General features: G+C 42.5%; 1 protein-coding gene across 11 annotated transcripts in view; it reads right to left on the bottom strand.

The window, feature by feature from the left end:
• ALMS1 (ALMS1 centrosome and basal body associated protein) overlaps positions 1-24,322 on the bottom strand; it is a 246,366-nt gene that overhangs the window by 32,686 nt on the left and 189,358 nt on the right. For 6 of the 11 annotated variants that reach the window (XR_010337973.1, XM_064364240.1, XM_064364241.1 and 3 more), the window contains 3 exons: positions 23,995-24,178; positions 23,054-23,117; positions 18,121-18,220 (listed from right to left, as the gene is read on the bottom strand). Coding sequence is in view for 6 of the 11 variants with exons in the window: in XM_064364240.1 (XP_064220310.1) it covers positions 18,121-18,220; positions 23,054-23,117; positions 23,995-24,178 (348 nt within the window). In the remaining 5 variants the exon portion in view is untranslated. Of the gene's footprint in view, positions 1-16,926; positions 17,083-18,120; positions 18,221-23,053; positions 23,118-23,994; positions 24,179-24,322 lie in introns of those variants that run through there. The other 5 variants (XR_010337974.1, XR_010337975.1, XR_010337976.1 and 2 more) reach the window with 3 other exon arrangements.

Below are 24,322 nucleotides of genomic sequence, written 5' to 3'. Positions count from 1 at the left end.
GAACACAAACTTCCTCACGCAGTGTGTGAATTCCAGTTGATCAACATCTCTGTCAACACTTATCGTGTCAGACAAAACTTTTTGCCAATCCAGTGAGTGTAAAAAGGCATTTTATTCTATGCATAAAATGCATTTCCCTAATTAGTAATAAACTCAACCAACATTTTATGTTTATGGGCTATTTGTGTTTTTCTATAAAGTTGACTGCTCATGAGTTTATTTAGTCCATGTGTATTAGACCATTTTCATACTGCTATGAAGAAATACCCGAGAGTGGGTAATTTATAAAGAAAAAGGCACATCTTACACGGCAGTAGGCAAGAGAGCATGTGCAGGGAAACTACCTTTCATAAAACCCTCAGATCTCATGAGACTTATTCACTATCAAGAGAACAGCATGGGGAAAACCCACTCCCACTGAGTCCCTCCTACAACATGTGGAAATTATGGGAGCTACAATTCAAGATGAGATTTGGGTGGGGACACAGCCAAACCACATCACCTTAAAGAGACTTAAATATAAATTGTGTTTTTAAAAAACCGACTCACAGAGGTTCTTTATATATTCTGGATACAAATCCTTTCTTGATCACATGTATTGCAATTATCTTCTTCCATTGTGTGCCTTGTCTTTTCACTGTCTTTATTGTGCCTTTTGATAAATAAAAAGTTTATATTCATTATTACATGAATTTATCAATCTTTCTCTTTACGGTTGGCACTTTGTCCCTTAAGACATTTTTCCAGGATCCAAGATGGCCGCTTAGGAGGAACTCGGGAATGCAGCTCCGAGAGAAAGCACAGAGGGTGAGTGGACGCCGTATTTCCAGACTGATTTTTACTGCCCACAGACCAGGAGATTCACACGCAGAGAAGCCACACGGGTCGCCAGCGCTGCTGGCGCCGCTGGCTTGAACGGCGCAGCCGCTGGGCCGGCACCCTGAGGCAACGGCTCACTGTACAAAGTGAGAGAGTCTGAATCCCCTATAAGCCAGCAAGGGGAGCTGAAACGGGGAGCCAGGCCAGCGCCACGAATCTCAGAGCCGCGGCTTTAGCCAACGCAGCGGCTCCGGAGGCAGATCAGATGAGACGGTGTCCCCTCTTACCCAGCAAGAAGACCTGAAACACAACTGAAACCGGGACGGTCCAGCTCTGTGGAGGAGGGGCGTTCTCCATAGGCACCCTGCTGTTCTGTACCAAGGCAATCCGCCACTACAGAGACTCCGTCACTACAGGGGCGGGCCAACATAGCGGAAGCAGTTCTAACTACACCCAGAAGTTCACACGGAAGCTGGGTGGAGCCCACAGCAGCTTAGCGAAGCCTCTGCAACCTGAGTGTGACTAGGCTGCCACCTTGTGGGCAGGGAAAACAGCAACCGCACAGGGGAACATCATAAAACAGTAACTCCCTGGGACAAAACACCTCGGGGGAAGAGCAGGGGGTTTATGAGTTCTGCCACAGCAGACTTAAAATTACCAAAATCAGAAAGACAACAACTACAAAGTCAGCAGGTGGAAAAATCCACAAAGATGGGAAGAAACCAGCGCAAAAAGGATGAAAACACCCAAAACCAGAACACTTCTCCTCCTACAAGGGATCACAACTCCCCACCAGCAAGGGAACAAGACTGGACGGAGAATGAGTGTGATGAAATGACAGAATCAGCTTTCAGAAAGTGGATAATAAGAAACTTCCGTGAGCTAAAAGAACATGTTCTAACCCAATGCAAAGAAACTAAGAACCTTGAAAAAAGACTTGACGAAATGCTAACAAGAATGGACAACTTAGAGAGGAACATGAGCGAATTGATGGAGCTGAAAAACACAACACGAGAACTTCGTGAAGCATGCACAAGTTTCAACAGCCGAATTGACCAAGCAGAAGAAAGGATATCAGAGGTCGAAGATCAACTCAATGAAATAAAACGAGAAGGCAAGATTAGAGAAAACAGGGTAAAAAGGAATGAACAAAGTCAACAAGAAATATGGGACTATGTGAAAAGACCTAATCTACGTTTGATAGGTGTACCTGAATGTGACGAAGAGAATGCATCCAAGCTGGAAAATACTCTTCAGGATATTATCCAGGAAAACTTCCCCAACCTAACAAGGCAGGCCGAGATTCAAGTCCAGGAAATACAGAGAACACCACAAAGATACTCCTCTAGAAGAGCAACCCCAAGACACATAATCATCAGATTCACCAGGGTTGAAATGAAGGAGAAAATACTAAGGGCAGCCAGAGAGAAAGGTCGGGTTACCCACAAAGGGAAGCCCATCAGACTCACTGCAGATCTCTCAGCAGAAACCCTACAGGCCAGAAGAGAGTGGGGGCCGATATTCAACATCCTTAAGGAAAAGAACTTTCAACCCAGAATTTCGTATCCAGCCAAACTAAGCTTCATAAGTGAAGCAAAAATAAAATCCTTTGTGAACAAGCAAGAACTCAGAGAGTTCATCACCACCAGACCAGCTCTACAAGAGCTCCTGAAGGAGGCACTACACATAGAAAAGAACAACCAGTACCAGCCACTCCAAAAACACACGAAAAGGTAAAGAGCATCAACACAATGAAGAATCTGCATCAACCAAAGGGCAAAACAGCCACCTAGCACCAAAATGACAGGATTGAATTCACACATAACAATATTAACCCTAAATGTAAACGGACTAAATGCCCCAATCAAAAGACACAGACTGGCAAATTGGATAAAAAGCCAAAACCCATCAGTGTGCTGTATCCAGGAAACCCATCTCGCATGCAAGGATACACAAAGGCTCAAAATAAAGGGATGGAGGAAGATTTACCAAGCAAATGGAGAGCAAAAAAAAGCAGGAGTTGCAATTCTCATCTCTGATAAAATAGACTTTAAAGCAACAAAGATCAAAAGAGACAAAGAAGGACATTACATAATGGTAAAAGGATCAATGCAGCAAGAAGAGCTAACGATCCTAAATATATATGCACCTAATACAGGAGCACCCAGATACATAAGGCAAGTTCTTAAAGACTTACAAAGAGACTTAGACTCCCACACAATAATAGTGGGAGACTTCAACACACCACTGTCAATATTAGACAGATCAACGAGACAGAAAATTAATAAGGATATCCAGGACTTGAACTCAGACCTGGAACAAGCAAACCTAATAGACATTTACAGAACTCTCCACCCCAAATCCACAGAATATACATTCTTCTCAGCACCACATCACACCTACTCTAAAATTGACCACATAATTGGAAGTAAATCACTCCTCAGCAAATGCAAAAGAACGGAAACCATAACAAACAGTCTCTCAGACCACAGTGCAATCAAGTTAGAACTCAGAATTCAGAAACCAACCCAGAACCGCACAGCCTCATGGAAAATGAACAACTTTCTCCTGAATGTTGACTGGATAAACAATGAAATGAAGGCAGAAATAAAGACGTTCTTCGAAACCAACGAGAATGAAGACACCACATACCAGAATCTCTGGGACACATTTAAAGCAGTCTCTAGAGGAAAATATATAGCAATAAGTGCCCACATGAGAAGAAAGGAGAGATCTAAAATTGACACCCTATCGTCAAAATTGAAAGAGCTAGAGGAGCAAGATCAAAAAAACTCAAAACCTAGCAGAAGACAAGAAATAACTAAGATCAAAGCAGAATTGAAGGAGATAGAGACACGAAAAACCCTTCAAAAAATCAATAAATCCAGGAGCTGGTTTTTTGAAAAGATCAACAAAATAGACAGACCACTAGCCAGACTAATAAAAAAGAAAAGAGAGAATAACCAAATAGATGCAATAAAAAATGACAAAGGGGATATCACCACAGATTCCACAGAAATTCAAACCATCATCAGAGATTATTACAAACAACTCTATGCACATAAATTAGAAAACCTGGAGGAAATGGATAAATTCCTGGACAGCTGCCTCCTGCCAAGCCTAAACCAGGAAGAAGTCGAAACCCTGAATAGACCAATAACAAGGTCTGAAGTCGAGGCAGCAATTAAGAGCCTACCACCCAAAAAAAGCCCAGGCCCAGATGGGTTCACAGCCGAATTCTACCAGACATACAAAGAGGAACTGATACCATTCCTACTGAAACTATTCCAAATAATCCAAAAAGAGGGAATCCTTCCCAAATCATTTTATGAGACCAACATCATCCTAATACCAAAACCTGGCAGAGACTCAACAAGAAAAGAAAACTACAGGCCAATATCCATGATGAACATAGATGCAAAAATCTTCAATAAAATAATGGCAAGCCGATTACAACAGCACATCAAAAAGCTTATCCACCATGATCAAGTAGGATTCATCCCGGGGATGCAAGGCTGGTTCAATATACGCAAGTCTATAAATGTAATTCACCACATAAACAGAACCAAAGACAAAAACCACATGATTATCTCAATTGATGCAGAGAAGGCCTTCGACAAAATTCAACAGCCCTTTATGCTAAAAACCCTCAATAAACTAGGTATCGATGGAACGTATCTCAAAACAATAAAAGCTATTTACGACAAACCGACAGCCAATATCATACTGAACGGGCAAAAACTGGAAGCATTCCCTTTGAAATCGGGCACTAGACAAGGATGCCCTCTGTCACCACTCCTATTCAATATAGTACTGGAAGTTCTAGCCAGAGCAATCAGGCAAGAAAAAGAAATAAAGGGTATTCAATTAGGAAAGGAGGAAGTCAAATTGTCTCTATTTGCAGACGACATGATTGTATATCTAGAAGACCCCCTCATCTCAGCCCAAAAGCTCCTGAAACTGATAAGCAACTTCAGCAAAGTCTCAGGATACAAAATCAATGTGCAAAAATCACAAGCGTTCCTATACACCAATAACAGACTTAAAGAGAGCCAAATCAAGAACGAACTGCCATTCACAATCGCTACAAAGAGAATAAAATACCTAGGAATACAACTAACAAGGAATGTAAAGGACCTCTTCAAGGAGAACTACAAATCACTGCTCAACGAAATAAGAGAGGACACAAACAGATGGAGAAACATTCCATGTTCATGGTTAGGAAGAATTAATATCGTGAAAATGGCCATACTGCCCAAAGTAATATACAGATTCAATGCTATCCCCATCAAGCTACCAATGACCTTCTTCACAGAACTGGAAAAAACCACCTTAAACTTCATATGGAACCAAAAGAGAGCCCGCAGAGCCAAGTCAATTCTAAGCAAAAAGAACAAAGCAGGAGGCATCACACTACCAGACATCAAACTCTACTACAAGGCTACAGTAATCAAAACAGCATGGTACTGGTACCAAAACAGAGATATAGACCAATGGAACAGAACAGAGGCATCGGAGGCAACACAACATATCTACAACCACCTGATCTTTGACAAACCTGATAAAAACAAGCAATGGGGAAAGGATTCCCTGTTCAATAAGTGGTGTTGGGAAAACTGGCTAACCATATGCAGAAAGCAGAAACTCGACCCCTTCCTGACACCTTACACTAAAATTGACTCCAGATGGATTAAAGACTTAAACATAAGACCTAACACCATAAAAACACTAGAAGGAAACCTAGGCAAAACCATTCAGGACATAGGCGTAGGCAAGGACTTCATGACCAAAACACCAAAAGCATTGGCAACAAAAGCCAAAATAGACAAATGGGACCTAATCAAACTCCACAGCTTCTGCACAGCAAAAGAAACAGTCAATAGAGTGAATCGGCAACCAACAGAATGGGAAAAAATTTTTGCAGCCTACCCATCTGACAAAGGGCTGATATCCAGAATTTACAACGAGCTAAAAAAGATTTACAAGAAAAAAACAAACAAGCCCATTCAAAAGTGGGCGAAGGACATGAACAGATACTTTACAAAAGAAGACATACATGAGGCCAACAAGCATATGAAAAAATGCTCATCATCACTGGCCATTAGAGAAATGCAAATCAAAACTACATTGAGATACCATCTCACACCAGTTAGAATGGCAATCATTAAAAAATCTGGAGACAACAGATGCTGGAGAGGATGTGGAGAAATAGGAACACTTTTACACTGTTGGTGGGAGTGTAAATTAGTTCAACCATTGTGGAAAACAGTGTGGCGATTCCTCAAGGACCTAGAAATAGAAATTCCATTTGACCCAGCAATCCCATTACTGGGCATATATCCAAAGGATTATAAATCGTTCTACTATAAGGACACATGCACACGAATGTTCATTGCAGCACAGTTTACAATAGCAAAGACCTGGAACCAACCCAAATGCCCATCGATGATAGACTGGACAGGAAAAATGTGGCACATATACACCATGGAATATTATGCAGCCATAAAAAACGAGGAGTTCGCGTCCTTTGTAGGGACATGGATGAACCTGGAAACCATCATTCTCAGCAAACTGACACAAGAACACAAAATCAAACACCACATGTTCTCACTCATAGGCGGGTGTTGAACAAGGAGAACACATGGACACAGGGAGGGGAGCACTATACATGGGGGTCTGTTGTGGGGGAGTGGGGGGGACAGTGGGGGGGTCGGGAATTGGGGAGGGATAGCATGGGGAGAAATGCCAGATATGGGTGAAGGGGAGGAAGGCAGCAAATCACACTGCCACGTATGCACCTAAGCAACAACCTTGCATGTTTTTCACATGTACCCCAAAACCTAAAATGCAATAAAAAAAAAAAAAAAAAAAAAAAGACATTTTTCCATTAAATTCTTACTCTCTTATATTTTCCTCTAAAAATTGTAAGGTTTTTGCCTTTTACACTTGTCTTTTCTCTTTTTGGTTTTTATTTCTATTAAAATTATATATGTATCTATTTTAAACAGCCAGAGTTCGACGGATCTGTCATGTGAAACAGCAGCCCCTACATCTCCTGGCACCTCTTTAACAGGCTGTGTGGCTCCCGCTCCATTGTCCAGGTCTAGCCTGTCTGCTGCCTGGCTGCCGAGGAGGGTGAAGACAAGTCTCCTCCATGCACTCTTCCCCCTCTCCCCGTCCTCAGCTTCCCAGTGTGGTTAGATGGCCATTTGGGCTACATCACTATTCTGTGTTAAGATAACCTATACAGTAAGCCATGAAGACTTTTTCTTTCCTGAAGCCTTTTGATTTCTATCTTTTTCCTTAGAATTGATAATTTCCTTTTTGTTGTTCAGTTTTCTGTGTATTCATCACATACTCAATAACAAACTCTTTCAGATGTCCAAATGTCTCCTCCTAACATTTAGATGACCTGATTTAATGATTAGATCTCCCTGGACTTTTCCAGCACCTCTGATCTCTCATCTGGATTGTTTATTCTCTTTGTATTGTTCAAAAAAAACTTTTTTTTTTTAAACATAGGGGTCTCACTATGTTTGACAGGTTAATCTTGAACTCCTGGCCTCAAGCGATCCTCCCACCTTGGCCTCCCAAAGTTCTGGGATTACAGGCACAAGCCACCACATCTGGCCCCCATTCAACAAATTCTTATTGAGCCAACCATGTGCTACATGTTGTGCTAGGCCCCAGAGAAACAAGGAGAACAAGATGGCTGTCATTCTTGCCTTTGTGGAGCTTATTACCTAATTGGAGATTCAGGGAAACAACAACAACAACAACTAGTACTAAATCTGGAGCAATGTTTCCTATTCTAGTTGTTTTATTGGCTTTGGAGCTGATGCTTGCCTGTCATAAGATGGCACCAGTGTGGGGGCAGCTCCTGAGTATGAGAGGGGTCTTCCCCAGTTTCCAGTGTAGCCAAGACTTTCTGCCTAAGTTAGGGACAAATACTAAGACATCTCCAAAGCACCTTCCATCTTTTCGCAGTTCACCTCTGTCTCATGAAATGAAGACTGTGAGAGCCATTTTTTCAGTCTAGCCCCATCTGTGTCATAGTTCACTGAGGTTCCTGAACTTAGTTGGAGCAATGGTGAGGCCAGACACTGTGATGAGATGGCGTCGGGGATCAAAAGAATATGTGGATTTGGGCCATGACTTTTTGGGGACAGGATGGAATGTTGAACCCCAAGCCCCATGCAGAAGTCTAGCAGGTTGGGCTGACCTCTCAAGAGGGCTCTATTTTCTCCAGAGTGGATCCTTGGGTCTCATCTCTGCAACAATTAGAGTATCCAAAGTAAAGCCACCAGCATTGAAGGAAATGAGTCCAGAACTGAGTGAGACACACATAAATACACACACACACATAGGCAGGGATTTTACTCCAGTGCCTACAGAGAAGATGGCTTGGGCTACTGAGCATTTCTTGGCCAGCCATAGCTCACTAAAAGGCTGGAGAGGAGCACAGAGGGCTAGGGCTACTTAGGCCAAGAAAATTAATAGTCCACATCTGTGTTCCTTGTGACTCTGATCCCCTCAAAATGTGGCCTAGTCAAACTTGGAAAATGATGCCCCCATCACCACCACCCCAGCTTTGATAGTGGTAGAGTTTCCTTAGATCGGGACCCTCATCTTGGGCAGTACCAAGGGCCAAGGGCTATGGAGATGAGCCAGGAGTGCCCCCTGGAGGCCAATGATGTTAGCTTTAATTTTAATACCATTCCCTTTTTCCCGTGCCCACTCCCCACCATCCCTTTTCATGAGTATTTAGTGAGAAACTGGGAAAGGGCTGTAAGCAACTTCAGAACCAGTAAAAATAAGTCCAGCATCAGAGGTAAAATCACCAGCTCCCAGACTCGTGAAGACACAGACCATGTCAATAGTTCAGCTTGGCCTCACTTTCTAAGGACTGGCTATACTGACACAAAGGCCGGCCCCCAGGGAGGGAAGGAATTTAATGAATTTGAGCAATCAGCCTGTTTTACAGCCTTTTGCCTTGCAGCTGATTTTGTCTCAAACCCTTTGTGAAATGTGGTCACCTAGTCAGTTGGAACCAGCTCCTGACAGACCCTAGCAACTTCCACATGAACCCGAGTGAACTTTCCTCATTACAATGCTAAATCCTGCATGCTGGGAGAGCTATAGTTTCATTACCATAGCATGTGCTGGCACAATGACTCACTGCATCTGTGCAACAGGGACGCTTCCTCTACATGTGATGATGCACCTTCTCCCCTCTCTGTCACTCCACAATGCTCTCCTGTCATTTTCTCTTAGGAGACACTGCTTTGGAGAACACTCCCAGTGTTCTTCCTACTTGTGACAAGTAATAAAACTCCTACTGATCAAAACCTGTGTTCTCAGAGTCTTTTGTTGCTCACCAGACAAACCCTGCTGTGTGTGTGTGTGTGTGTGTGTGTGTGTGTGTGTGTGTGGGGTGTCTGGGAAATAAATCTAGTTGACCCAAATGGAACTATGGACTGAGCCCTGACTCGACCTCCCTTATAGGCTCCTTACAAGCGAAGCAGCAGTCTGAGGAAGCATGAGTGGGTTAAGTTGCCTAGCTGTTGAGGGGGAGATCGGTGAAGGGCCCCAGGGCACCCCTGCCCACCACAGGAGAGCAGAAGTGGCTGCTTGAACCTTTCATTTGGTGCAACTTTGAGGCAGTAAGTGGTGGTGGTTCTGTGAAGTGAGTAAAGAGTGGTTTTAGTTTTGATTATTAGGACTCTCGGTTGTCAGGTTTAGGACCTAGCTGAAGGGATCCAGGATTGTTGGAAACAGGCAGGACTCCCCTTCAAGTCTAGGAGTTGAAAGATATCTCCATCCATTTTAACAAGGGGAAGCCCTAATATAAAGACAAGGACTCTCATCTTTAAGAGTTTGTCTCTGTCTGGTATATCTATAGGGCTGAATGCTTGATTATTTTTCTCAATACTTGCGTATCTTTGAGGCCTGAATGAATGTGAAGTCTGGACTCCCTTCCCTTTAGTCTGTGGTAATCCCTAAAATATTGGGCTTCCATTTTCCAGCAGTCACAGAAGTGTTATTGATTTGTAGAGGCCTAATTTAGAAGGGGGCAGTTAAGGTGGGATTATAATTCCTGGAACCAAAACACAGTGAGGTAGAGTTTACATGAACAGAGTGTGCACCCTCTCCAGAAGGAACACCTTGGTTACCTGATTGACTTACATACCTCCCACCACTCAAGCCAGATCTGGAACTACTCTGGAATCTCCATGAGATCTCCAGGGAAGCTACCCAGACTAAACATGATATGGGGAGAGGCAACCCCTATTATCCTCTCCTAGCTCCCCAACACCTCCACTCCATAGTGGCCTGGGTGTAGTAGCAAGCTGAAAGGACCAGAAATATCCTACAGGCTAAGAGTTACAGGATTTGTGTCATCACTAATCCCCACTGGAAGCTCCTTGGAGGGTGGAATCAGACTTCTGGGCAAAGAGCCTAGGATATGGAGAACCAGGTGTTGGGATTCACTTGGGGTGGCTGGCAAAATATTAGGGAAATATTAGGGAAAGTTATAAGATTATAGTCTCAAACCCTTTGGAAGGCCAAAAGGTTTTAATGGAATGGGGTGAAGGCAGCCAGTTCTTACATTAGAACTTTAAGAAACAGGGTAAAGATTAGGAATAATAAAAGCTTCCCCAGTGAGGTCTGTTTACCCCACATTCCTTTGTCCCTACTCTGTTTACTCATGTAAACTTTGTGCTGGATGGTTCTCTCAGTGGGGGAGGTCAAAGGGGAATTACCCAATAATGGTGTTTATTCTGGGCCCTGAAACCAAAAGCTTTAATCATTCCTAAAACCACTCTTTTAACCATGTTAATTATCCACAAGTGTGTTGACTTAGAACCTCTGTTATTAAATCTATACTGAATAAATGTGAGGAGGAAGAGGGAGTTGTGGTTGGTTAGCTGCAATCGCCTTCTGAAAGCAGTTAACCACCATCCCTAGCCCACTCAAATCACTGTACTGGGTGTAAGAGCGTATTCATTCATTTGTCGCAAAGTCAGGGTCTGCAGGACAGACCTCCGTAGGTGGTGATCGATGTCCCAACCAGGTCTCAATACTAGAGGACAGCCCATTAGATTGCCTCCCCTGGTACTGGAAACTGTGTGGATACCCATCCATGACCAAAAAGCAAATGATATATTACTGTAATACTAGTATTCCCTAGGAAATCAGGAGAGATGGTCTGAACATGAGTTACTTACATACATTAATAACACAATTCTCCAACTGGGACTTATTTTGTAAGAAACAAGGTAAATGGGATAAAATACCCTATATATAATGTCTTATGGCCCTCTATCAACTCCCAGCCCTACAGAAGAAATGCAGGATGTGTAATTGGCCAAAGGACCAAAGGGAACCGTGTTGCTAATTCTAGAAGGCCCTGGAGAGGAAGATCCAGTCACGTGGGGACTTGTATGGAAGGGAATGAGGGGGAAACTCAATTTCTCCTTCAAAAGAAGTGAGGTTCTCTAGTCCAACTCAAAAACTGGAATCTCTGCCAATACAGGGAAATAATCCCCCTACTTCCTTGGGAATTAAACTCTCAGCACCTCCAGGGGAAAGCAAGGGTCTTCCTCCATATTTGCCAGGCCCTCTGAACTCTGTGGAGCTGGCTGTGCCTCCTGCTATGGCAATAGCATGACCCCAAATAAACAACAAAAAAATCAATATAAGACCAATATATGATAGAGAAAAATCAATAAAACCCAAAGTGGGTTATTTGACAATACTAGTGAAACTTATACACCCCTTGGAAGGAGTAATCAGGTAAAAATGACAGGAGGCAAAAACAGTATCAGGAATAAAAATGGAACATCACTACGGATCCTAGAACCTCTAGACATTAAAAAGATAAAAGAATATTATAACATTGTATCAATGAATTTGTAAATTTCTATGAAATGGAAAAATTACTTAAAAAACACAACTTACCAAACCTTGGCATAAAAGGAAAATTGAAAATCTGAAGAGTTATTGAAAAACTTGAATCCCACAAAAGAAAATTCAGGTCCAGATGGGTTTCACTGGTGAATTATCCTAATCATTTAAGCAGCAAATTATATTAAATCCTTCTAGAGAATAAAAAAGACAAACCTTATCCAAACTCATTTTATGAGGCCTGCTGATGTACCCCTCTTTGCTGGGGAGCCCCATTCACCATTCCCCTCCTGACTTCCCTCATGCCTCTGAGCAGCATATTCCTATAATGATCTGGCTGTTCTTAATCCCAGTTATCACTGGGGTCCCAGTTTGGGTTGGCTGTTGGGAATGACATCTCAGCAGTCAAATAGATTTGGTAGCTCAAGTTACCTGCATGCCAAGTTCCCTGAGAGGGAACACACATAACCCCGGAGTGGGATGGTTCCCACCCAGGCAGGTGTCTGATGGAGAGGGAGGTTTTGCTTGGGTCTATGTACCTCTTACAACTGCTGATTTGTATAATGACAAATCCCATATTAAAGGCTTCAGTGAGCCCATGAGAGTTCATAACTCTCATAAGGGGAATATTCTTCACACATAACCTCATTTGGTCAGACACGTAGACTTTAATGGCAACTTTGCTCATGGTGGAAGAGAAATCTACCGTCACGGCCAAAGCTAAGGAAGAGGCAGACAAGATGCAGGCTGATAACATGGGCTAACAAATCTACTTGGCTGCTGAGGTGTCAGTCCCAACAGCAGACCCAAACTGGGACTCCAGTGATAACAGGGATATATTGCTCAGAGGCATGAGGGAAGTAAGCGAGCCACCAGTCAATTGGGGAAAACTCCAGGAAACAGAACAAAACCCTAATGAAAATCCATCCAATTCCTAGAGAGATTACAAGAATGCCTCTGGAATTATCCCCCTTTTAACCCTGACTGTGGAAAATAAGGAGATTAGGCATGCACAAGAAATATTACGGTGGTTACAGGCAGTACAGTTACTTAAAAGGGTAGTGGTGGTCCACTGTGGGGGTCACCAGAGGGGAATTCTGAGATTATAAAAGGAAATAACCAAGCAGACACAGCTGCTAAGAAGGCAGCATGAACAGGTGAATGTTTGCAAATGACCCTGACCCCTAGATTTGTTACTCTACACGTGTCGGCCTTAGCACTCAGAAATTAGAAAAATTCAAATGGGAAGGGTATCTCCCACATTTGGATTTGGAAGCATGAGCTATTAATGACAGAGGAAGACTCTGGATTCCAGAAAACCTAGGCTGGGCTATAATTAAATATGTCCATGAATCATCACGTTTTGGTATGGTATTAGTCCATTCTCACACTGCTATAAAGAAATACCTGGGCTGGGTGCGGTGGCTCACATCTGTAGTCTCAGCACTTTGGGAGGCTGAGGCAGGCAGATCACCTGAGGTTGGGAGTTTGAGACCAGCCTGATCAACACAGAGAAACCCTGTCTCTACTAAAAATACAAAATTAGCTGGGCATGGTGGCGCATGCCTGTAATCCCAGCTACTCTGGAGGCTGAGACAGAATCACTTGAACCTGGGAGGCGAAGGCTGTGGTGAGCCAGGATTGCGTCATTGCACTCCAGCCTAGGCAACAAAAGCAAAACTCCGTCTCAAAAAAAAAAAAAAGAGAGAAAAAAAGAAATACTTGAGACTGGGTAATTTATAAAGGAAAGAGGTCTAATGGACTCACAGTTCCACATGGCTTGGGTGGCCTCAGGACCTAACTTACAATCATGGCAGAAGGCAACGGGGAGGTAAGCTTAGGCTTTCTCGCATGGCGGCAGGAGAGAGAAGAGTGAGGAATGAAGGGGAAAGAGCCCATTATAAAATCATCAGATCTTGTGAGAATTCACTACGAGAACAGCATGGGAGAAACATCCCCCATGATTCAATCACCTACCCAGGTCTCTCCCTAGGCATGTGGGGATTATGGGGATTACAATTCAAGATGAGATTTGGGTGAGAATACAAAGCCTAACCATATCAAAACCTTATGCGTCACGCATATCAACCTCAAGACTGAGTTCACCTTAAGACTTGGAAATCTAAATCATCTCAAGACCAGCTAAATCCTGTCTGGACTGGGCCCTACCCTGTGCTGGTAACCACTCACTCTGCTCTTAAATTGCAGGGGCTCAGACCCTGGATCTGTCATTCCAGAACTAAGCCTGTGCCAGAGCCCTCGGACCAGGCTTCATTAGATCCAACTTAGTCCTATGAACTGGCCCCTGATCTCAAGCTCCTCTTTCAGAGAAGGGACATAGATAAGTAAAATGTGCCCTTTCACTGCTCTCGATACATCAGGAATTCCTTCATTCTTAGAGGAATCTCTATGCTCGTTTACATTCTGTAAAAATTCTTAATTGGTGCTAAATCACTGTCTAGTATATAGAATGAACCTGGTCCGTCTCTACTGTTTAGTCCCTTTTATTACCATGACCAGCAGTCTCTGGGAAGACAATACAACAGTCAGTTTTCCCCATATCACAGTGAAGGGAAAGAGCCTGTTTCAGTGCTGGATATGCTATAGGCACCCACAAGCTTGGTCTGCCCAAGTGAGAGGACTTGTGGCAATCCTTAAATTTCACTTTCATCCAAAGAACTGGAGCAAGCTCCCCTTCCCTGTGGTTACCCTCTTCCCAGAAAGTGAGGAAATCCCTTGCATCACCTTGACTAACACTGTATAGCAAATGCCACCTAGGGGTCAACCTTGCTAAATGGCTCAGCTGTGTATCAGGTATGCAGAAACTATGAAATTCCTCCAGGACAGACTTACTACACTGACACAGGACCAGACCCAAAAGGGAGGTAACCAGCCTCCTTGAACACTACCACCTGCCACGCCACCCCAGTATGACTTACTAGTGTCGTGACATGAACATCAATAAAAAATATTGGGGACAGAGCAGTAAATGCAGTTCATGGTGAAGAATACCAAGCCTCAGTTTCTGGTACACCCAGGTAAACAGGCCAACAGCTTACAAGAATAATGTCTCAGCTGACTGCAGAGATAGGGACCACCTGCGGGTGGGCCTGTCTCCCATTATGTAAGGATAATGGCACCTGAGCCAAACAGCACAACTATTAAATGTCTTTTTTTTTTTGAGATGGAGTCTTACTCTGTTAACCAGGCTGGAGTACAGTGGCACAATCTCAGCTCACTGCAACCTCTGCCTCCTGGGTTTAAGTGATTCTCCTATCTCAGCCTCCCGAGTAGATGGAATTACAGGTGTGCACCACCATGCCCAGCTATTTTTTGTATTTTTAGTAGAGACAGGGCTTGAACTCCTGACCTCAGGTGATCCGCCCGCCTAAGGGTGAGCCACTGCACCTAGCTAAATGTCTTTATCTTCAAGTGAGTATGTGCCCCTTGGGGGCATGTGTTCCTCTGTGCTCCCTCCCCACAAATGTCTACCCCACGCCTGTTTGCCTCGAGGTTCCTTCCCTTTACCCTACTTGGCATCGCTCATCCCTGCATAGAAGGATGGAAGGACAATGCACAATTGGCCTGCAAGCCCCTCTAATGTTAAGGCTGTTGAAGCAGGCCCACAAGTCAGGTCAAAAAGAGCAATGAATTTAAATTTTAGTGGGGATGGGAACAGCATCTAGGATAGCTGCTCTTTGGGGATTTGCTTATCATGAAACCAGTGTAAGAAACTTGACTAGAAAACTTGAGTCTTCGGCATCCTCAGTTGACTCCTTGGTAAATATGTTGCTAGATAACCGTATGGTATTAGATTATCTTTTAGCGGAACAGGGAGGAGTGTGTGCAGTTACTAATTCCTCTTGCTGTCCCTGAGTAAACATCTCAGGGGAAATAGAAGTTGACATTAGGAAGGTCTATGCCCAATTCTGACTCTATTTGGGAAGCTATCAAATCAGCAATACCAACTACTTTGTAGTTGCCCATAATAGAACTACTAACTTTATTGTTTGTACTACTGTTGTTTGGTCCCTAGATCTTAAATCTCTTGGTACGATTTCTATCTTCCAGATTAGAAAAATTTCAACTGCAGCTTGCAACAATACCAGCCTTTGCCACCTATTTTGGGAGACCCTAAAACACATTTACATTTAGTGTCTAGAGATTTTCACTCCCCTAGTATCTCTGGACACGGCATCCCTAATCAGCACAAAGTTACAGAATAATGACCTCTCAAGACTAAGGAGTGACATGGAAATTTGTAGGCCAACAGGGAGGGAATCCAGGGAGCATAGGAATTTTGTCAATTTAAGCAATTAGCCTGTTTTAGAGCCTCTTGTCTTGAAGCTAGTTTTATCCCAAACCCTGTGTGAAATGCGGTCACTTAGTTGGTTGGAACCAGCTCCTGACAGACCCAGACAACTTACAGATGAACCCTGGTGTGCCTTCCTCATGACTATGCTTAAAGCCTGCACCCCGGGAGGGCTGTAGCCTCATTACCATAGCAAACGTCCTATGTGCTGGCACCATGACTCACTGCATCTGCGCCACAGGGACCTCTCCTCTACATGTGAGGATGCACACTCTCCCCTCTATAACACCACATAACACCCTCCTGTCATTTTCTCTTAGGAGACACTACTTTGGAGAACATTCCCACTGCTCCTTACTTGTGACAAGTAATAAAAATTTCTTTGGTCAAAACCAGCATTCTCATGAAGAGTCATTTGTTACTCTCTAGGCAAATAAATTCTGGTCTGTTTTTGTTTTGATAATATCCAGACAACATTCCAAACAATCATTTGGAACATACAAAATACATTGTGATTTACAGTTAAAAGACTGCTTTCTTCATATACTCTCTCCCCCGAAAATACTTGCACTGGTGGTCTTTGCTTGGGAGGGGCTGAAACAGAAGCCACCTTTGGGGAAGAGGACTGAGGAGGCTGGAGTCTCACCTCCAGGAGAGAAGAGGGCAGTGCCTCCAGGTTAGGTGGGATCTAGGCCTAGGATGAGGCAAGTCAAAAGTGAATCCCACCACAGTTCAGAACCAGGGGCAATGGTTTTAAGAATTGATCACATCATTGTAACACACAGCCCAATGTGCAAGGCCACTATGCAGAATGTATTGCTCCCAAACCATTAGGAATTTCTATCACCACTCTGCCCTAGACTCTTTATAAGTTACTATTTCTAAAATACACATGGACAAAGAATAAGCTTTATTCAACCAGACTCACAAAAGTAAGCATTGTGCTTCTCTAGGTTCATAAAATAGTATTCCAATGCTCTTAGGAAAATAAACTTGTGTCAGTCCCAGGGAACTTTTCTCCCCAGAAGTTGATTGGTCACTCTCTGTAGAATAAAAGAAAGGCAGGAAAGAAGTTAGATATTCTTGCCATCAGAGGCAGATGCCACTTCTCCCCCCAGCCATGTCGCCAAGGAGAATCAGTGTGATCCTACTTAAATCTTGTTCATTTTACTCTGTTTCAGAAACTATGGTCATCAAATAAAAAATACTTCCTGAAAGGTTCAGAAAGAGGATCTGTAATTGATACCTATTATTTCTATACAGACAGATAATCCATAAGTTCCCACATAGCATAAGGAGACCTGGCCCTGAGACGCTGATGCACCAGACAGGTGGTGTGATGCCTGGGGCCCCCACCTGAGGCAGCCGCCCTGGATTCTGGGGCCTGCTCCAGAAGCAGCTCCCATCCCGTATCAGTCTGGTATGAACCCATCTTTTTGTTTCTGACTTTCAGGGTCCTCTGGAGTGTGGTGAGGGGGTGAGAAGGAAACAAGTACAGTGAAGGATATGGCCCTTCGGGCATAGGAGCCAGTCTGGTTTCTTAGAGAATTAATTGGTAGCATAAACCCTGCCCCGTGAGGTTCTTGGACTTGCAGCACCACTGACTCCACTGGGACTACGGGCAGGGAATGGTGACAAGTTAGAGGCCTCTGACCACCCAAGTGGACAACACTCATGCTGCAGTCAAACATTTTCCAGTTTAACAGTTCTAGAGGTATCTGACTCACCAATGAGGGGCATGAAATCACCACCTGGGACTCTGGAATGGAAACCTGACAATTCTGATATTTGGACATTTCCACCATGATACGTCAATGAACTCCTGTATGTGAAATTTGTTTTCACTCCAAATGAATTCATGGAAAGGGTCTTACACAATTATGGATGGGGAGCTAAACCTGATTTGAAATGTAATTACAGATGCCTTTTTCCAAATTTCAACACTGGTTCAGTGCACTCCAAGTTCATTCCCCAAATGCAGTTCATTCTGACTGCACGCTCAACAGGTCAATGTGTTTTCTCCATTTCTCTTTCCCCCAATAAATCTGATCCATTCCACTCTAGACAGAGGACCCACTGACCTTTTTATAGAGCTGGGCTCGTAGCCGGTATAACTTATATTCTGATTTTCTCTTCTCTTCTTCTCTCTTTTTCTGTACTTCTGGAAGCTGCTCATAAATCCTTAGAAATGGCACCAGTGAAAGGACAGAAAGCAGGGAGTTTACCAGCGTGCAGAGGCATGAGATCTCCTCTCACCACCCCTCCAAATGCCTCCCGCTCTCCAGGCGCTTATCCCTCCCAGAAAGGTCCTGGGACCCATTAGATACTCCTGGCACAGAGAACTCTGGCTTGGGGGCTCACAATCTGGAAGGGGAAACAGATAAATACAAACACAATAAAACCCTGCTAATAGCGGTTAGTTACATCTGGGAAAGGAGTGGGATATAGGGGGAAAAAAGTGAAATAAATGAGGGAGAGGTGAACTGCTTTCCACTCTATATGCAAAAGTGTACTCTTTCAATATAAAATATATAACGAACAGTGTTACTATTGTATTTGTAAACAGAAGCAAAGTTATGAAAAAGTACTAAAATGGTCACAACTGCAAAATGTTCTAGAGGAGAAGAAACTTGGTCTGGTGAAAGGCAGTTGGGAAAGGCTCCAGAGAGGAAATTAGGGGTAAGTTGGGTCTTAAGAATACATAGCAGAAAGGGAATGAGAAGGGCAGAAGACAGTCAGGGCTGGGGGGAAAATGAGTGTTGGTAACAATGGAGTCGAGGCTTCCTGAAGAGGAATGTAAAGGAACAGGTGGGAAACAGGTGGAGTGAGGGTGAGGTGGGCTGTGGAGGATCTTGTGGCCAGGTGAAGAACATGGGCTCTTTTCTAGCAGAGGTTGGGTGTCAATGACTTTAAGTTGGGAGAAACACAAATGTGTGTGTGATAAACGTAGTCTCATTGTAAATAAGTTTCCATCAAAATAACAGTTAAATAGATTATGGAATATAACAGAATGTATACGTTACAAGTATGTTTCATGAGTATGAAACAAAAAAGTTTCGGGATTTTTAATGTCATAGGAAAGGTCACAACATAATGTTGAGTAAAATAAAGGAAGATACAAACTTGTAAATGCAGCATGATCAACAATTTGGGGAAAGAAGTGTGTGTTATGTAGGTCTCTGCAAAATCCCCACATCTCCCACCAAAAACAGGACTACTGTTAGTCATGTTTAGATGGAAGGATGTAAGTGATATTCATTTTCTTTTTTCTACTTTTCTCTATTTTCCTACAGTTTTCTATAATCTAGAAAAAAAATCACTAGATTGATGCAGGGCTCTGTGGGAAACAGATTAGAGAAGGAGAAGGTGTCTCCTGAATGCCACTCTGGAACAAGTGCTTCCAAATAAAAGAGCTACGTTCTTTCCTCTCAAAATCTTTCCTTCTCACAGGAAACTTTAAATATCTTTGGTAGAGGTAGGTGATGACAAAAGATGAGTAACCTAAGTTCCAGAGATACAAATCCTTAATAGGACACAATTGAAGGCCAAACACCAGGCTCTAACCCCAGCTGTGACCCTAACTTGTTGGGTTACTTCCCCTCTCTGGGTTGTAGTTTCCTAAATATTAAGAGTGACTACATGATATTTAAGATCACATTCAACTCTATGATTCTCAGATGGAAACGTCACTTCCTTGAAAAGAGGCCACACAAGAAATAAAATTGAATAGAAGCAACCTAATGAAAATGTATCAGTTTAAAAACTCAAGTCTCTCCAGAAGATGAGTACTAAATCCGCTCATATATTTCTGGCTGAAAGCATTCATATGTTAAAGGAGACGTCCTGCCTGTCTTTCTGTAGGCAAGCTTCCTAGTCCCTTACAGCAGGGACTGCTCTTGCTGAGGTGAGAGTGTAAGTAGCTGCCACACAACAAACCCTGTATAATGTCCCCTAATTCCATTTTGTGACTGAGTTAGAATGAAGCAATGGTTCTCAAATATTTTAGACTTAGGACCCCTGTCACACTCCTAAACTTTGAGGATCCGAATGTAGGTTTTATCTATTGATAGTGTATTAAAATTTAAAATTTAAAATTACGAAAAACCTTATTTTTTAATTTGTTGAAATAACAATAAGTCTGTGACACACTAACATAAGAAACCTATATTTTTAATAAAAAATAAGGATGTTTTGCAAAACAAAAAACTTTTGGTGAGAAGTGTGGTGCTGTTTACATTTTTTAGGAAACTCTTTAATGTCTGGTTTAATGGAAGACAGCTGGACTCATATTTGCTTCTGTATTAAGTCTGTTGTCACATCTTGCTCTGGATAACTATACATTTAAAAATCCAGCTTACATACAGATTTTCCACGTACTTGGAAATGAGAGAAGTATTGTATCATTCTTTTCAGGTAATTCTTGATCTTCTTTGATATTACACCCAAATTTGACAGTGATAGTTTCGTTTCGTTTCTTTTTTTTTTTTTTGAGACAGAGTTTTGCACTTGTTGCCCAGGCTGTAGTGCAGTGGTGTGATCTTGGCTAACTGCAAACTCTGCCTCCCAGGTTCAGGCAATTCTCCTGACTCAGCCTCCAGAGTAGCTAGGATTACAGGTACCCACCACACCCAGCTAATTTTTGTAGTTTTAGTAGAGACGGGGTTTCACTATGTTGGCGAGGCTGGTCTTGAACTCCTGACCTCAAGTGATCCGCCCTCCTTGGCCTCCCAAAGTGCTGAGATTAAAGGCGTGAGCGACCGTGCCTGGCTGACAAGTGGTAGTTTCTTAAAAGTTAGTTGCAAGGTGGAAGCTGAAAATGTCAGTAAATTTTTTCTATTCTGTTACATAAAAATCCATTCATCTATCTTGTACTATTTGAATGAATCTTCTATCTATACCTGATTTCCTAGCAAAAAAGCAACAATCATTTGGAAAATCCTGGCCCAGTGAGTTGTGCAGATCTTCCAAATGTTGACAAATTTATTTAGATAACATGAAAAACATCACATTTGTTAATGTCACTGCTTATAAAAGTCTAAGTACTGAGAAGTCATCAAGCCCATGGTGGTGAACACAAGTTTTCTAGAATTCTATTGTTGGCTTGAAAACTCACACGTTCTTTGGCAACAAATACTGTCAGACATTTGCCTAAAGTCACAGATTCGCTTCATTTTCAAGAAAATGTCTGCTACGAATCCAAGTCAGAATAATCGGTTTTCTGTGAGTTACTCTTTCAAGTAAAAGTCATGTTCCATGAAAAAGGCAGCTAGTTTAGCTCATGACACAAACCATGGCATAAGTGCTTTTTCTTAAAACAGTCATCATCTTTCACTGTGCAAAGGAAGTGATTCCTGTGTACCTCCATTTTTACACTGCTTCCTTGTACTTCCATCACACTCCTGGAGGGAGGCTATGCAGGATACAATGCCTACTAGACTAGTAGGTTTGGTGCCACTGTCTCGAATAGTGCTAAGACATCAACAGTTTTACTCCTCCCCCATTCCTCTTGCATCATCAGTGCAAATAGTCAACACAGCGAAAAAGACACAGAACATCCTGGTGTCATTTTGAAATTCGTTTTGACCTTGCAAATTGCCTAAAAGAGTCTCAGCAACTTCCAGGGCTCCACAGACATTCTCTGAGAACCACTAGACTAAAGCACCCCTTTGGATTTGCCTATAAAGGCTGACTAGATAGAGAGTAAAAACAAGATTTCAAGAGGAATGCTTAAAGTCCATGAGATAAATTGTTTTAAAGTATATCATTACTTCAGAAGCATTATGCCAAAAAAGAAACTATTCTTATTAAAGCAAGTCTCCAATGAACGCCTGAAAAAGTCAACTTTAACTTATTCTCTGGCATTCACATGATCAATATATGAATATCTGAAATGAATTAATTTTTTAAAAAATTTATTTGTTATTTGTCTCAGTCTGTTACCCAGGCCAAGTATAATGGTGTGATCATAGCTCACTGCAGTCTCAAATTCCTGGGCTTAAGAGATCCTCTCACCTAAGACTCCTGAGTAGGTAGGATTACAGAAATGTACCACCATATCCAACACTCAAATTAATTAATTAATAGTAGCTAATATTCGTTCGTCATGGCACAAAACTAAAAAATTATAAAAAGTCAAAAAATCTACATCTGTAATACATCAGTTCTCCTTTACAAAGGCAATCAGTATTATCAGTTTTTTTCTGTCTTCCAGGAATATTCTATGCATATAAAAGTATACACCTCTACATAAGCACAAATACTTATTTTTAAAGACCACAAATGGTAACAGTGCTCATATGCTTTAAAAATTTAATTTAAAAAAAGTTTAACTTAAAGTGTTCTGGAGAACCCTGTTCTTTCTCACCCTATTGGATCAATTCCTAGAAATGAGATTGCTAAGATAAAAGGTATGGCCCAAATATCATTTAATTTTATTTTAAAATATTTTTTTTTTTTTTTGACACGGAGTCTCGCTCTGTTGCCCAGATTGGAGTAAAGTGGTACCATCTAAGCTCACTGTAACCTCTGCCACCCAGGTTCAAAGGGTCCTCCCCACTCAGCCTCCCAAGTAGCTGGGATTACAGGCATGCGCCTGCACGCCCAGCTAATTTTTGCACTTTTAGTAGAGATGGGGTTTCACCATGTTGGTCAGGCTGGTCTTGAACTCCTGACTTCAAATGATCTACCCACCTCAGCCTCCCAAAGTGCTGGGATTACAGGTGTCAGTCACTGTGCCTGGCCTAAACTATTCCTTATTTACATTTAGATTTCTAATACAGAGAAGCCTGACTAAAACATGCAAATTAGTGGGGATTTTTTTCACCTTTTGCATGTGAGTCATTCATACCATGATGTGCTAATTTTTTTTTCCAGTGCCGTAAGTGAGAAATGACTCTCACAACTTCCTCATGATGTTTAAACTTGAGCATAACACCCTTATTACAAGCCAGAGCTCCTGATAAATTGGTGGCCTGGTTTATACTTCTATACATACTCTTGTTCTCTTGGTCTTACCGTTTGGACCGCTGGATCATTTCCTTCTTGCTGATAGGCTTGTTCTTCTGGGCAGCCAGGAAGACTAAGCAAGAGAAGAAGGGGTTTTCAGTGGACAGTGACTTAAACCAGGAGGGTGTGGTGCAAGAGCTGGGAGAAGGAGTTTCCAGGACTTGATGCCCCTACCCTTAGCTGGCAAGACTGGGTGGGGAGCAAGGACCAAGGCAAGCCAGGGTTAGACTAGGGTAACAGGGACAGTAGCCTAAGGCCCTGAGGACCTAACACTCTGCAGCACAGACTAGACTTTGAATTTAAAAAAATGGCCAGTTATTAGGGAAGATTAGATGAAAGAATTAGGTAGTGCTTTGTAGTTTTCACAGCTTTCATTGTTTTATCAAAACCTGCTTATCATAATTGTTAAGAAGGCAGACTCCAGAGCTGTGCACCTGGGTTCAAATCTTAGCTTTTACTTACTGGGTATGTCATCTTGGGAGAGGTACTTAATCTCCCTTTGATTCAGTTTTCTCACTATAAAGTAGAGATAGTAATAGCACCTATCAAGAGTGTTGTAAGTGATAAATGTAAACAGTGCCTGGGCAAGATGTAAGGACTATGTGTTTATTATTATTATTATTACCATCCTAAGAGACAGGCAAGCCTGGAATCAGCCCCATCTTTTCAGGAAAAATAAAATACTTTTGGAACTAACTTGCTCAGAGACACAGAGCTGGTTTAAGATGCAGTGACAGGGCTAGAGTAACTGGGCTTACTTGGATCATGAATGTGCTGACAACTAAGTTGGGCAGGTTCTGCTAGCTGAGAAGGTTTGAGTCTTGGCAAGCAAAAGGTTGCTGTCTGCCCATGTAACTGACCTGGCTTGGCCTTTAGTAGGTCTCTGCAGCACAGCAACAGACCTTGCCTTCTCTATTCTACTCACAGAAAAGTTAACAGTGAGGTCGTACCTCTCTTGGGCAGCGGGTGCATACAATTCTGGTGGCTCTGCTGTTCCCTGTCAATGTTGAACAGAGCATCCCGCTCACTCTGTAACATGCTCTGCAGCTTCCTCTCCTGGACTATTAACTTCAGGCGCTTTATCCGCTCCCCAGAGCGGGAGATGAAGTCAGGTCTGTGAAGCTGAAGTGATTCCTAAAAAAAAAAAAAAAAAAAAAAAAGCCAAGCCTCACATTAATGAGGCAATCTCCAAATGCCTAGAAAAACACCACCTTCCCAAGAGGTTTGAAGAAGCCTGATTCAAATGCTGAGAAAATGTCTAGACAATCCTTGGACACC

This window comes from Aotus nancymaae, unplaced genomic scaffold (assembly GCF_030222135.1).
Source record: "Aotus nancymaae isolate 86718 unplaced genomic scaffold, 86718_ANA_hifiasm-v0.15.2.pri h1tg000057l, whole genome shotgun sequence".
NCBI classification, from domain to species: Eukaryota; Metazoa; Chordata; class Mammalia; order Primates; family Aotidae; genus Aotus; species Aotus nancymaae.
Note: the sequence above shows the minus strand (reverse complement) of the source record. Positions and strands in the feature narration are given on the sequence as shown.